The sequence below is a fragment of the Myxine glutinosa genome, chromosome 10 (genome assembly GCF_964187855.1).
Source record: "Myxine glutinosa chromosome 10, kmMyxGlut1.1, whole genome shotgun sequence".
NCBI lineage: Eukaryota > Metazoa > Chordata > Myxini > Myxiniformes > Myxinidae > Myxine > Myxine glutinosa.
In genome coordinates, this window is record NC_136270.1 from 90,921,514 (window position 1) to 90,937,082 (window position 15,569).

The 15,569-nt window shown below is 48.6% G+C and overlaps 1 protein-coding gene across 1 annotated transcript in view; it reads right to left on the reverse strand.

The window, feature by feature from the left end:
• FAH (fumarylacetoacetate hydrolase) overlaps positions 1 to 15,569 on the reverse strand; it is a 32,576-nt gene that overhangs the window by 14,754 nt on the left and 2,253 nt on the right. The window contains exons 2-8 of the mRNA XM_068126503.2: positions 7,270 to 7,380; positions 7,035 to 7,156; positions 6,872 to 6,921; positions 6,615 to 6,705; positions 3,796 to 3,893; positions 3,514 to 3,666; positions 3,157 to 3,287 (exon numbers count right to left, since the gene is read on the reverse strand). Of these exons, the coding sequence (XP_067982604.1) occupies positions 3,157 to 3,287; positions 3,514 to 3,666; positions 3,796 to 3,893; positions 6,615 to 6,705; positions 6,872 to 6,921; positions 7,035 to 7,156; positions 7,270 to 7,380 (756 nt within the window). The remainder of the gene's footprint in view (positions 1 to 3,156; positions 3,288 to 3,513; positions 3,667 to 3,795; positions 3,894 to 6,614; positions 6,706 to 6,871; positions 6,922 to 7,034; positions 7,157 to 7,269; positions 7,381 to 15,569) is intronic.

The window sequence follows — 15,569 nt, forward strand, 5'->3', positions numbered from 1 at the left end:
CCCCAAGAAGTCGATGGTTGTGACGCCGAAACGGCACTTCGCGGGGTTGATTTATCAGGCCGTGCTGGCCCAGGCGTTCGAAGAGCGTGCGGAGGTGGAGCAGGTGCTCCTCCCGGGATGCGCTCGCGACTAGGATGTCGTCCAGGTAGACGTAGATGAAAGGTAAGTCGCGCAAGACGCTGTCCATGAGCCGCTGGAACGCCTGGGCCGCATTTTTCAACCCAAAAGGCATCCGCAGGAACTCAAAGAGGCCGAAAGGGGTGATGACGGCCGTCTTTGGTACATCGTCCGGTCGTACGGGGACCTGGTGGTAGCCCCAGATGAGGTCCACCTTGGAGAAAACGGTCGTGTTTGCCAACCGGGCGGAAAAGTCTTGAATATGCGGGACCGGGTAGCGGTCGGGGGTGGTGGCATCGTTGAGCCGGCGGTAGTCACCGCACGGCCGCCATCCGCCACCGGGCTTGGGCACAATGTGCAGAGGAGAGGCCCATGCGCTGTTGGAGCGCCGTACGATGCCCAGCCGCTCCAGCGTGGCGAACTCCGCTTTCGCCACGGTGAGCTTCGTGGGGTCGAGGCGGCGCACCTGGGCAGAGACCGGTGGGCCGACGGTGGGGATATGGTGCTCCACCCCGTGTTTGACGGCCACCGCTGAAAGGGTGGGCCGCGTGAGTGCCGGGAAACTGGCGAGGAGGCGGGTAAACTCGTCCGCTGCCGGAAGCGTACAGACTAACCTCGCCGGGACGGAACCATTCAGCAAGCCGCTTGGCAAGCCGCTCGGTGAGCCGCTCAGCGAGCTGCTTAACGAGCCGCTCAGCGAACAAGCGAGCGAGCTGAAGGTTTCGGCCTGGACGAGACGTCGACGCTTAACGTCCACCAACAGCCCATGCGCACAAAGGAAGTCCGCACCGAGCAGGGCCATTGGCATGCTGGCGGTGACGAACGACCATTGGAAGCGCTGCCCTCCGAACCGCAGTGAGAGGCAACGCTTCCCGAATGTGCGGATGGGTGTTCCGTTGGCGGCAAGCAAAGCGGGGCCCCGGCCCGCGGCTTGCTTGTCGGACACGGAGGCAGGGAGGACGCTTACCTGCACTCCCGTGTCGCACAGAAAAGGATGACCAGATGAGGTGTCCGTGATGAACAGGAGGCTGCCGGAATCGCCGACGCTCATGGCCGCAAGTGAGCGCCGGCCCGGTCGTTTCCCGATCCGTCAAAAGAACAAGGCGGGCGGCACGTTCTAGCTTTGCGGCCGAACCTGGCGTGATAGTAGCACCAGGTTTGCGGCGGTGGCGGCCGCGTCGGCCGTGCCGGCGGCGGTGGTGGTGGCGGCGGCGGTAGTGGGTGGGGCGTAGCAGCGGCCACGAGGGAAGCAGGGGGCGCTGTAGCCTCCGCACCGGGATCCACTACGGCAGCACCGTACACCGACCGCGTGTTGCAGGCCGCGAAAAATTTGTCGGCCTCTCCGGCCAGGGCGCGGGGTTCCGTTATTTTGGAACCGGCCAGCGTGAGGCGCACCTGTACAGGTAGCTGGCGGAGGAAAAGTGCTCGGAACAGGAAATCCGGGCGCTGGTCTCCGAGAAGGGACAGCATAAAATCCATCCGAACGGACGGTCGTGTGTCGCCGAGGGCGGGAAGGTCCAGGAGGCGGTCGGCGCGTTCGACCTCCGTGAGCGCCAACGTGGCGAGGAGGAGATGTTTGAGCGCCGTGTACTTGTGGTCACCCGGCGGGCGCCGAAGGATGGACACGACGCGGGCGGCAGTGCCGGGCCCGAGGGCGGCGACCACGTGGTAGTACATGGTCTCGTCCGCTGTGATGCCCCGGAGTTGGAATTGAGCTTCGGCCTGCACAAACCAAACGTCGGCTTGCGCTTCCCAGAACTCCGGGAGTTTGATGGCGACGGCGTTGGTAGCCATGGCGCGTTTGGGGGTCAGCGACGGCTGAACCAGTCGGGGTCACCAGTGTGGTGCTGTGCACACACAACTCGTTTGCCAAAAAGGTAGGCCACAACGCGTGGTACAAACGAAAGCACTTTATTACAAGCTCGCACATCAGCACTGGGCGGGCTCGACCTTCGAGCCCGCATATATGTCCCGAGGCCACGCCTTGTTCCCGGGCGTGGCCGATTGGCCGAAAGGCGGGGCATGTATCTCAGTTCCACGCCCGGGCGCTCGCGCTACCCACTGGTGCGCGGAATTATTGATCATTGTGCCCGCCACAATCGTCCATTTTGTCGATTTTAGTTGCCAGTGTATAGTGATTTATTGAACTTTGTTTTCATTACAGCATCATCCTGTGATTGTTAATTTATTAAACAAATAATGTGGACATGTTCTCTCTTCCCGTCACTTGGAGAAAGCGTGGGATATTACTTCCTGCATGAGGCTTCAAATGGAGCCAATCACCATTTGCTTATCTGGGGCCAGGCCCCCACATGTATGAGTTGGGTGAGTCAAACTTTCCACACCTCAAGCATGCCACAGTATCAATACATTGCCAAAGCACAGTGACTTTATGATCCAAATAATCCAAGTTGTAAAAAAAATGGAAATGGATGGGGATGGTGAGTGATGTGGCATTGGGGGGTAGATGGGAAAGGGTCATGTGAAGGGCAGGGGTGGGGAGGGCATGTAATAATGCTCCCCCACCCCGCTCATCCCCCAAAAATACATCTACATATTTATTTAGGTGCAAAATGCTCAGTGGGGTTATTGTTGCGTGGTGTATAAACTCCAAGGCGGGGGAGGGGGAAACAGGGAACACACCAACAGCAGGATCAAAATAGAGGGGGATTTGGAGAGATAAGGGAGGTGCGGAGGACACTGGAGGTGAATAACATAGACACAGCCACAAACTCTCAATCACAGAATGAAAGGAAGAACTGGAAAACCGGAAAACGGTGGGCATGGGGAGGGTTGATGGGGGAAGAAAAGATAATGGTTGTAGATCGGGGATGACCTGAGATGATGGTGAACAGGCTCATGTTAGTTTAACATTATCTTAGGCTCATGTTAGGAGTCTGAAATTTCATATGACATGAGAAAGAAGCAAAAGCAGAAGTATATAAGAGTAAGAAAGAATACAGGCAAAGACAGAAGAATAAATGAGGCGGGAGAGGTTGGGGTGGTGGCGATCGCAGAGAGAAAGAATGCGATAGTCACCTGAGTTGGGTTGGGAAGCACAAATGGTTTCAATGCCTCCATTGGGACGACCCAAGGCGAGATTGTTGTGGCGAATGACTTGCTGAGGAAAGGGCCCAGAGGGATGTACTCCCAACGCTGAATATCTCGGGCTGCGTTTAAAGAATCATCGCCACCCATTTATGTACAACCATCCCAGGACTGATCTCAAATTATTTGCATGATCTCCACCTTACCCTAGTCCACAGTCTTGTCCCACATTCTCAATCTCTCTCAAATAATCCAATTATATTTCCGTCCTTCTTTCTAACAATTTCCTCCAATGCCATATTTGCATTTCAACCCCTTTACCTTGTCCCCACCCCTTCCTTATCTCACCACTCCAATCATTGACCAGCACCATGCCAAATATGTGGTCTTGAGCATGGTCTATAGGTATGGGCTGACCACGTTCACTGCCAGATCCAACCAGGAATCCCATCTCCAACTCAAAGTCCAATAAGCGACTCGGGCCAAACACAGGCGGTGCATCTGGAATCACAAGCAGTATATTCATACACGAGCACAGTTGTTTATGGTGTCATGGCAAGTCATAAATGATCGTGTAACTGCCGTAATGATCAATGTTCATGGCGTTGTGCATGTTGTGGTTAATGTTACCGTCACTGGGCCTTGTCTGTCCGCAAGGCCTATGCACAGGTGAGCCGGACACGACGATGGATGAAGAACGCCCATGGTACCCGACTGGAAGATGGAGCCTTAGGGGAGGAAGATTTGCAGTCAGGAAAAGATGGTGGAAGAAGCAGCAAGATAGTCATCTTCCTCTGTTTGTGGCTAATCACAATCTGATACTTAACAAATACGATAATAAATAAAAAACACTGCTGAAATAAATAAATAAATAAAAATGACATGCTGGCTTTTATTATATAGTAAAACCTTAAATAGCACGGGTGTTATGTTCCTGGAAAATGCTGCGATCACAAAACCGCGAAAGTTAAAATCAATTTTCTATGGGAATAAGGGGGTTAGGTTCCTGGGCTTCAAGAAAAGAGAGAGGAAGATGCACGACAGCAAAAAATAAGCACATCACAATTGAAATAAACATAAATCGGCTTTGCGATGAAGTCTCCAGCTGCGTTAAGCAGATTTAATGTTCAAAAGCAGATTAAACATGGCCCTTCCCTTCTGTAATTTGACTAAAGCCCCCAACTCTCACTATGATGTACCATAGTCTTTAACTTTAAGGAGTGTCGGTACTGGCAGTGCAGCTTCCTGAGCAACGGTTGGTTGTACTGGGTGGTTTGCCATTGCCATCACAGCAGGAGTTAGGGAAGGAATTTGATATTTGTTCATGGTTTTAGCGATAGCTCGCATACTCTTCCTCTTCACAAAGGACAATGTGGGTCGTGGGGTCTTAAACGTTCACTGTCCAACTAATGGCGGTAGAAAGGATGCCCAGCTTAAGGTCCATTCGAGGGACGGCACATACATTGCTGAATCGTCCTGCCTGGGAAACACCGGGATGACAGTTTATAGCTGAGTTTGGATTAAAACCTAGGATAGTTCACTTATTTATATATCTAGACTAACCTGCCAGCTCCAAAGCAAAAATTGTGATTGGTCGAAATTAAACCCCGTGATAACTAAATCGGTACATAAGAGGTTGTCCACGATTGGTCAAAACCCACGATATTCAAGGGTTTACAGTACTTTGAGTTTTTTTTTACCGAAATGATTAGATCAACCTGCCTTCATTACAATTACTAGCACCTACGGGCGGGGCTTCAATTGGGAGGCCAAAATGAAAAGGCAAAATATCAGAAATTGAAGGCTTTTTTTATTTTAAACGATTTATGTAAACATCCGTTAAATCATATCACACGCAAATCATCAAAATCTAAACAGTACATGGCGCCCATTTTGAAAAAACATTGAATTAAAAGGGCCTCATCCTCCTTTTTTTTTTTTAATCCGGACGATCAACTGGTGTTTTTTTATTTGGCCCTAAGTATGTAAAGAGTGGCTCCGTTTTAATACCGTAAAATACTTTGTGGATTTTCATGGCGGTCAATGACGTCATATTGCTTTCGTGCGTGTTAAAAACATGTCTCTTCAGGTGAACTGTATTTCGTTTTTTTCGTGTACTTGCATTCTAAACTTGCATTCAGTTGTATTTTGCGATGAACGACGACAATGACAACAGAACCGTTGAGATGCGGCAGAGCGCGCGCCGAATCTGTAACACGGAAACGGCCGCTACACGTCTTTCTCAGTCGCACGTTTATGTGTGAAGAGTGCTCGCCGAATCTGTAACACGGAAGCGGCCGCTACATCTGTTTCTCAGTCGCTTTGCACACGCTGCCGTGTTACTTCGGAGCCACACATTTATATAGGAAGAGTTCGTCAGGAGTCGATCTACTCTCTCCTGGTACGTAGAATTTCAACAAAATCCACATCACTGTTCATATCGGTAAATATTATTCCATCGTGTTTGGAAAAACTGGAAAACTGGAAATTGGAAAAAATTGGAAAAACAATATAGCCTATTTTTACTCCAGGGGGTCCCAGGATTACCCACCCAAAATATCGTTGCGATCGGTTCAGCCGTTTTTGCGGTACCTGGGAACGGCCGGACGGACAGACGGACGGACATTTGGTGAATTATAGTAAGATGAGGTGCTCAATTTTGAAAGCGGCACATTATAAAGGAAACCAAATTCAATTTACAAATACTGACTCATCCCTCCATTCATGACATAATTTTCACTTTGCATTCTTTTATTTCCAATAACCAGTAAATGCGATTTCACGAATCTACCAGTGTTTCTGAAAGAGGCCACGATACAGAATCCCTTTCAAGTCCGATGCAATATTATAGAGTCAAATTTCCAACAGGACGGTGCAGAAGAACCGCACTTGCATTTGAACGGTCTAACCTGGGTTTTATTCTTGGTCTGACTAGAAACTGTCGGATTGGTCCTTCACAAGATGGCAGGAGAGCCTGGAGGTATGCACACTCCCCTCTGAACCGTCTAGCCTAAAGTTGAATCTCGGTGGCCCAGCTATAAACTGCCATCCTGGTGTTTCGCAGGCAGGGCGATTCATCAATGTGTGTACAATCCCCCGGATGGACATCAAACTGGTCGTCCTGTCTACCAGCATCAGTTGGTGAACGTTCAATATCCCATGGTGTCTTTTGCGAAGAGTAGGTGAACTATCGCTGGCACCCTAAACAAATTACAAATCCCTGCCCTGACCTACAGGGGGCACTGTATCAGCAGCACAGTTGCATTCCAGCAGACACGTGCTGCACTAAAATAAACGCGCCAAATATGGACCAAGTTCTGTCAAAGGGTCAAAAGTACTGCCATATTTGTATACATTTTGAAGAATGATGGGAAAGTAATATAAATCAGATGACGTCACAGTAATGTTGACAAAACACACGGAACATTATATAAACAGGTGAAATTTACCAGTTGGGCATCAGTGCATTATCCTTTCCTCTGAACATTGTACCCACATTGGTGGCATGATCACGTGAAGAGTAGAAGTCTGTGTAGTCTCCTACAGAGTGGTGGGAATGAGATCCAAGAAGTGATCAGGTGGGAGCCGGAAAACATAAAAAGGAGTATTATAAATGAAAAGCAATTGAGAAGTGGAAGATACGTGGAAACTGGGGCTTCATTATCCGTCACGATTGGCTGTTTGGGCCTTCATCTCCCCTACTTACCTATCTCTGCTGGGAGATGCATTGTGACAATATCTCGAGAAACAAGTGCCCTTTGAAAACAGGAAGTTGATAATGTGAGCGATAATAATTTCAAGACATACAGTCCAATGTAAACAACAAAATGCAGACTTTCACGGATACCAAGTACTGAGTACACAAGTACCATTTCCTCAGTGACGCATTATCCCGCAGCTGACCCTCACTGGCTGACAGCAAGCGCTGCAAGCTTGCTCGGGTTTCAGACCAGGCGGCAGGATCCAAGCTCAAAAACGCATTCAAGGATGACTGCAGGGTGGGATCACGGCAACGGTGGGAATTACATTGATAAAAAAATTACATGCATGACCAAGACATTATCAAAACGAAAAATCAAAATATCCCGTACGCGCGATCTGTACCTGCTCAAACACACGAGTTCGAGAAGAAAGCTGAGGTCCTGTCAGCAAATGCCTGATTTGTCCCAAATCCAAAACAAAGTCTCCAATTGCCACTCCTGGTCGTGGCCGAGGCTGGAAAAGGAAATGGGAGTTGGCAATGGGTACTGGAAGGGTTACGGAATGGCATTATAAGAGCATAAAATGTCCTGTAAATGTTGGGACGTTGGATCCATCATCACGACAGTGTGCTAAATGTTGACCTTCAATTCCAATTCAATTAAAGGTTGACCTTCAATGGGTTCATTAAGATGGGAAATTTGAATAAAAACCACTGTCGCACTATATTGGTGAACAAAAATAGATCCACAATGCTTACCCATAAAACCAAACTATAAATATATACTTATCCATACCAATATATACCAATATATACCAACACTTACCAATATATACTTACCCATAAATTCACGAGCCTCGATCTTGTATACAAAAAAAAAAAAAAAAAAAAACTAAACTAAACTAAACACAAGGATTTGCCAACATGCACCTCCTTTTGAGGAAGGATGAAGAACTAGTCTTCCTGGTGAAGGCCATATGTTGACGTATAATCGGTGAAATGGGACAGATGTAACTAGAACAGCACTCGGTAGAGCGCACACCTCTGCCTGGCTGAACAGTTTATGTTTTGTATCCCATTGATAGGTCGGATCTGGATTCGGACCTGAACCAAAATCGAATCGGCTTGTGCTTGACATCTATCCAACTCATCCGCCAAGTTTTACCATAATCCGACCACAACTTTTTGAAATACCATGCTATACAGTAGATAGTTTTTGGCCCTATCACTCAATGGTCAAGAACTACTTAAAAGTTAAACATTATTGGATCCGGATCTGAATCTTCCCCAAAATCTAATCAATTCTTCCTTGTCACACACTTACCTTGTCCGCCAAGTTTTGTTCAAATCCGTCCATAACTTTTTGAGATATCCTGCTCACAGTCAAACAAACGAACAAACAAACAGAGACCGAGCACTTGCCGGAATGTACTTTTTTTTTTTGATTTGCCAACCACTCCCCGCCATCACGGCACTATTCTATCCAGCACTTTCGGAGATATAGAGGTGCAAAGTTTTTCGGTTTTTCAAAGATGGCGGTCGAACCACGTGACTGATGACGTCATCATTATTTATTTTTTTTCTCCACCAGTTTATGCCGACATGGCGCTCAAGAAATTGCATCTTGATTGGATGAAGTTTTGTACTTGTCGAATTATGACGTCATAATGGAGGCCTTGGGCCTAGAGAGGTAAAAATTGGGCACAGTCTATTCCAGGGCAAGACAAATATGTGTGTAAAGTATGGCGGTGCTATGTGCAACGATGTAGATGTAGTACTGCGCACAAACACAGACAGACGGACAGACAAACCAACCAACCAACATACTTGCCGGAATTTTTTCGAGCAAGTAACAAACAGGAAGGACATTGTGCAGAGCCTAAAATAAATTTGACTTAAAGAATAATTGGTGGCTGAATTGAATGACAGAAAAAAAAGATGAAATGAAATAATGTATCTTTGATTTCATGAAGTTCTCTTTGGTGCATGAAATTCAAAATCTCTCTAAGAATACGAGCCCGACATGCCTCTAAATGTGGGGAGTCACCATTATTTTTGTCAGGAAATATAATTATACTTCACATGTTCTTTGGTAAGTGTTACGGATTTATGTGAATTACTATTCAGGTCTTTGCTTATTAATGTGTAGTCGATTAAAGGTTGTTGTGATTAAAGGGTCAGGAGCCCTTCTGGGGAAAAGGAGACCGGAAACGGAAGAAAAAAGACACGAGGTCCGGGAGAAGCGGCGATTCTCTTCTTCTTCCTCGCCCAGCGCCGAGAAGAGCGGTATCGATATTGAGCAGCGGGGAACGCTGCGTTTGAAAGCCCGTCTGGCGAGAGGAGTTACCTGGGCGGGGTAATTACCCATTTACACGTCAAGTCGCCGTGGGTTCGTGCACGGAACCCAGCGTCCGGCACAGTTTGCCTCCGTCTACAAGGACACGTATGGGTCGCACCTTGGGCCTCGCGCGCGTTGCAAGCCGCGCTTGGTTTTGCCCCGTTGCTTGGCAAGGAGGTGTGCGCTGCAGCAGCTGTCCCCGGTACGAGACGTGCACGTTTGGAGCACGTCCGCCCGGGGTTCGTTCAACCGCCCGTGTGCAGAGAAGAGAGACATTGTGAGGGACAGTGACCCAAGTGGTCGTGAGTGGGGACAGGGGGGGACACATATGTAAGATGGCCATCTTCGTAATATTGATTGTGGATTGTTGATGGTTGTTGATTGCTTGGGGAATATATTATTGATTACTCCGGATCCTTGGTGTGGGGTTTCTTATTGACTGAAATTCATATTGATTGCGTTACGAAAGCGTATAAATCATAGATCTTTCTGGCGGAGTTCCTCTCACGGTCCGGGGGTCACCGAGACCAGGTAGTCACCGGGAGGACCACGTAACAGAATTGGGGGCTCGTCCAAATTACAATTTGCGGATTCGCAATTGGGTCTACGTCCGGGATCTATAAAATTTTCTAAATTTTAGTCCGGGAAAGAATTCCCAAGAGTGGGAACTTTTCCAACGTTCCCAAAATTGTTTTGCTCTGTCGACAAAACAACAGCAACAAAAAAAAAAACAAAAAAAAAAAACAATAGCAATAATAGTAAGACTGTTGCTTTTCTTTGTTGGTAAAGTCTTGGGTGAAGGTTAACAGGTGTTAACGATAGTCACCATGGCGTTTGTTGCACAGAACTTTGCGGTAACACCTAGTGAGGCACAGTTCCGAGCGTTACTAAAAGCGGACCTCTTGAAATTGGCCAAACATTTTAACTTGGAGGTCCGAACTAATTTGAGGAAGGCAGAGTTGCAGACCACGGTGATACAGTCTATGGTGGGATTAGGAACATGGGAAGAGTTAGCCTGGCAGTGGCTACCAGAAGAACCAGAAGACGTTGAGCTCCGGAAACTGGAGTTGCAATTACGGAGCCAGGAACGGATCAAAGAAGAAGAAAGGAAAGCAGAAAAGGAAAGAGCAGAAGAAGAAAGGAAAGCAGAAGAGAGGAGAGAAGAGAAACAAGCAGAGGAAAGGAGAGTGGAACGAGAACTCCAGGAAAGGTTAGCAGAAGAAGAAAGGAAAGCAGAAAAGGAAAGAGCAGAAGAAGAAAGGAAAGCAGAAGAGAGGAGAGAAGAGAAACAAGCAGAGGAAAGGAGAGTGGAACGAGAACTCCAGGAAAGGTTAGAAGGGAGAAAAGCAGAGGAGAGGAGAGCTGCCAGGGAACTCGAAGCAGAGGAGAGAAAAGCCGAAAGGGAGTTGAAGGAACGTGATCTGGCGCTTCAGCAAGAGATTAAATTCAAGGAGCTGGAGGTAATGAGAGAACGGGGAGAGGTACCACCCTTGCTGACGGGGTCGACACCTAGCCAGAACACCTGGGAGGTGGGCAGACATGTGAGGCTGGTTCCACCCTTCAGTGAAAAGGAAGTCACTCAATTTTTTCCACACTTTGAGAAAGTGTCTCGACAGTTAAACTGGCCGGAGGAGGCCTGGACCATACTAGTGCAAAGTGTGCTGGTGGGTAAAGCTCAAGAGATTTATTCGGCGTTACCAATGGACCAATGTGCAGATTATGAGGTATTGAAGAAGCATATCCTCAAAGCCTATGAGTTGGTTCCGGAAGCTTACCGGCAAAAATTCAGGAATGCCAGGAAGAGGGAGAGTGAGACCCATGTGGAGTTTGCTAGAGTGAAAGAAAACATGTTTGATCGGTGGTGTGAGTCAAAAGGAGTCGGGAACGACTTTGAAGCATTGCGTGACCTGATGCTGGTGGAGGAATTTCAACAGTGTGTCCACGAGGACATCAAAGTGTACCTGCAGGAAAAGAAAGTACCGAAGTTGTGGGACGCAGCCACCATGGCAGATGATTATGCCTTAACACACCGGATAGGGGTCCACGAACCTAACTCCTCGCCTAGATCTCCGCAGGGGAGGTGTGGAACAGCAGGTGCGGAGAACGACAATACATGGCGGCGGCCTCGAGATGATTATGGGGACAACGCTGATACCCGAACTGTTCGAAATCAGGGGGCTACGGGCCCAAGACAAACTTATTTTTCGGGGGGCCCGAGGCAGACCACGAGTTTTTCCTCCTGGCCTACTTGCGCTTTTTGCAAGAAACCTGGACACTTGATGTCCAGTTGTTACCTCATGAAAAGGGAAAACCCAGAGCGGAGTCCGACTATTACCACTCCGAATGCGATGGCAAGCGTAAGAAATCGCCCACAGAAGAGTTACCAACCATTTATTTATGAGGGGTTGGTCTCACTCAAGGGAGACTTGACTAACCCAAGACCGGTTAGGGTTTTGAGGGACACAGGAGCCCATCAATCCTTAATGCTTGAAGGCATTTTGCCATTGTCAAAGAGTACCGCAACTGGTGATAGTGTTCGGTTACAAGGGATCGGTGGCTGTGTTAGTGCCCCACTTCATGTCATCCATTTGGAATCCGATTTGGTGTCAGGACCGGTCACCGTCGGTTTACAAGCCACGCTTCCTGTAGAGGGAGTATCTGTGATTATCGGGAATGATTTGGCCGGGGGGCAAATTTATGGTAACCCGAGGGTGGATAAAGAGCCCCGCAGGGGAAATAACACCACCCCGGCTCGGGATGGCGACAAAAGTTCCAAGTTATTTGTAGAGGGACTGAACTTCAACACAGAGGAAGAAGTTCTGACCTCTGTCTTCAACAGATATGGGCCGCTGGTGGAAGTGCGGGTGGTAAAAGACAGGGAAACGCAACGGTCAAGAGGGTTCGGCTTTGTCACGTTTGCAAGCACAAGAGACGCCAGAGAGGCAGAGAAGAATTGGAATGGTAAGGCTTTGGAGGGTCGGACCATAACAGTAGGGAAGGCATTTCGTCGGCGTCGAGAGGTCTACAGAAGAGGACAACTTGGCGGTAGTTTTGGGGTTGGCAGCAGCCGATATTACTATGGAGGCTCCCAGAGTTACGGCACCTCCCGAAAGAATGAATGTCAGAGCACTGGCCGAGAAGGAGACCGCCAGTCAAGTAACGGCTGGGACAAGGGGTCCCACCGTAACTGTTAGGAGTCTGGAGAAGTTGAAGCACTAGATACGGGGGAGCCACCGAGCCAGGGCTCCTACACGGACTAACCGTGAACGCCACGTTCTTAAAGGCGTCCAGGTAGTGAACTTTCCTGCACGGACTAACCGTGAACTCCACGTTCTTAAAGGCGTCCATGTAATGAACTTTCCTCCCCGGACTAACCGTGAACTCCACATTCCTTAAGGCGTCCATGTAGGGAATACTCAGCTGGGCCTCCCGAAAAAGTGCTATCGAGAGGTTTAAATTTGGGGGCTTTGGTCACCACCTCTTAACCGTCATTCAAGAGAAACTAGAAGTGGTTGACGCTTGGTCCAGAGTGAATTCATCTAGGGGTTTTGGTGAAATTTTGTTGCTTTATTTTTAAGTGATAATTGTGCCCGGGGGGAACTGATGATTTGGGGGTGTGAGTTATGTGGTTTGTTTATCCAAGTTGGCCGGCAAAGAAAGTTTTTGCTGGGGTCAAACTTTCTTTCTTGAAGGGGGGGGAGTGTTACGGATTAATGTGAATTACTATTCAGGTCTTTGCTTATTAATGTGTAGTCGATTAAAGGTTGTTGTGATTAAAGGGTCAGGAGCCCTTCTGGGGAAAAGGAGACTGGAAATGGAAGAAAAAAGACACGAGGTCCGGGAGAAGCGGCGATTCTCTTCTTCTTCCTCGCCCAGCGCCGAGAAGAGCGGTATCGATATTGCGCAGCGGGGAACGCTGCATTTGAAAGCCCGTCTGGCGAGAGGAGTTACCTGGGCGGGGTAATTACCCATTTACACGTCAAGTCGCCGTGGCTTCGTGCACGGAACCCAGCGTCCGGCACAGTTCGCCTCACCGTCTACAAGGACGCGTACGGGTCGCACCTTGGGCCTCGCGCGTGTTGCAAGCCGCGCTTGGTTTTGCCCCGTTGCTTGGCAAGGAGGTGTGCGCTGCAGCAGCTGTCCCCGGTACGAGACGTGCACGTTTGGAGCACGTCCGCCCGGGGTTCGTTCAACCGCCCGTGTGCGGAGAAGAGAGACATTGTGAGGGACAGTGACCCAAGTGGTCGTGAGTGGGGACAGGGGGGGACACATATGTAAGATGGCCATCTTCGTAATATTGATTGTGGATTGTTGATGGTTGTTGATTGCTCGGGGAATATATTATTGATTACTCCGGATCCTTGGTGTGGGGTTTCTTATTGACTGAAATTCATATTGATTGCGTTACGAAAGCGTATAAATCATAGATCTTTCTGGCGGAGTTCCTCTCACGGTCCGGGGGTCACCGAGACCAGGTAGTCACCGGGAGGACCACGTAACAGTAAGCGTGTAATCATGCAATAGTAAAGAAAGTACCGAGTCTAATTTACAACTAGTAATAGGCATCCACAACCATCCTAGACCACGCTGTGGAACGTTGGCCAAGGCCCTCACTTTTTCACGTTTATTCGCTTTTAAATTCGTTTTATCTGAAACCGTTTGAGCGATTGACACGAAACATTCAACATAGGAGTGTCTACCAATGGATACTTTTTAAACAAAGCTTCATGATGGTTCAATGGAAAGTGTGGTTGGCTTTCTAATGGACTGTTTTCTGTGGGCATAGGCTGCAGGATGTTTCATGTATCAGGAATAAATGGCCTCGACTTTGCTTCACCTTTCGAGTGCGAGATGACAACCATCCTTACCACAACTTTACGATTTGTCTTTCATACAAGCTTGGACAACTCTCCTAAGTTGTCCTGGGAAAATGAAAAGATTTCCACCTCTTTGCAAAGATTTTGGTTTGTTGCAAAAGTAATTTGCTAGTAATGTGATCAACATGGCAGCCATATTTAGCAATGCTTCAACACACAAAGCACATTCCGTTGAAGTGAGCGTGCTTCTGGTTCTTTTGATCAGAACCAGTCAAGCGATCGATTGTCACGCCAACGTGACATCATTGTTTCAGAGCTCCATGCATGACTTTCAACACACACGCACGCACACACACACACACACACACACACACACACAATCACCTTTTGCCAAAAGATGCAAAAATCTGATATACTTTCTCTTGCGGCCATGAAATCAAACAAAAATATATATTTGTAATGGCCATCACAGCCAATACAGCTCCCAATCCACCCCTTTCTCCCCCACATCCCTCCCAACACAATATATACTATATAGTAAATATCATCATTTCAAACTTACCCTGTACATGTAGGCTACAAGCCCCAGATATATGTCCTTCCCATCAGTATTCAGAAGCACCTAATCCAGATACACAGTCCATTCACAACTATCGGAGATATCATTCGAGGGGTGGAGGGGGGGGGGGGCAGGGAGGGAAGCACACGTCCTTCCACTTGGGCCTTGTCCCACGTGGTCGAGAGTTTGCAGTACAAACGGGTGCCGTTCGGTGAGCTGAAAAATTCTCCAAGTATTTTGTTGTGCAGATGCACAGCCCTTTGATGCACTGAGATACTCTTCCAAGTGTTTTATGCTTCTTTCAAAAGCATGGTGAGTCATTCCAAGTCACAATCCTTATCCCAGTCACAAAATACATTTTAATTCTCCCCAAACATGTCAGTTTCGTAAGGTTTCTGCACACCGAGCATTTCAAGGGTGGTTACGTCATTTCGAAAGTGCAGTATTTTCACCGAACATTCACCCCAACATTCGCCTTTCGGAAGGGATGAAGTGATTTCATCGAACGTCACGGCAAAAGTGGAGCATATTGTGCGTTACGGTAATCGGGCAGACGTCCCTGATGGAGAGCAAGGGTGGGCTTCCGGGAAGGGTCGGCGCGAGCGCGAGTTCGGGCGCGATGACGATTGGCTTGAAGCGCGAGTGTTGAACGGTGATTAAACGTTTGGCCGTTACTGGATTGGCCTTCGCGTGATACTGTAGCGGTTGCCGCTGAACATACACAATCGCCTTGCACCGGCCGGGGACGCAACCACGGAGCGATCGCTGTGCCGGGCTCGCCCAGACCGCCTGGAGATGCTCAGTCTCGCCTTTCCCGGGCATGTCCGGACTCGCCTTTCCCGGGATCACCCAGACCGCCCGGAGACGCCCAGTCTCGCCTTTCCCGGGCATGTCCAGACTTGCCTTTCCCGGGCCCGCCCAGACCGCCCGGAGACGCTCAGTCTCGCCTTTCCCGGGCATGTCCAGACTTGCCTTTCCAGGACTCGCCCA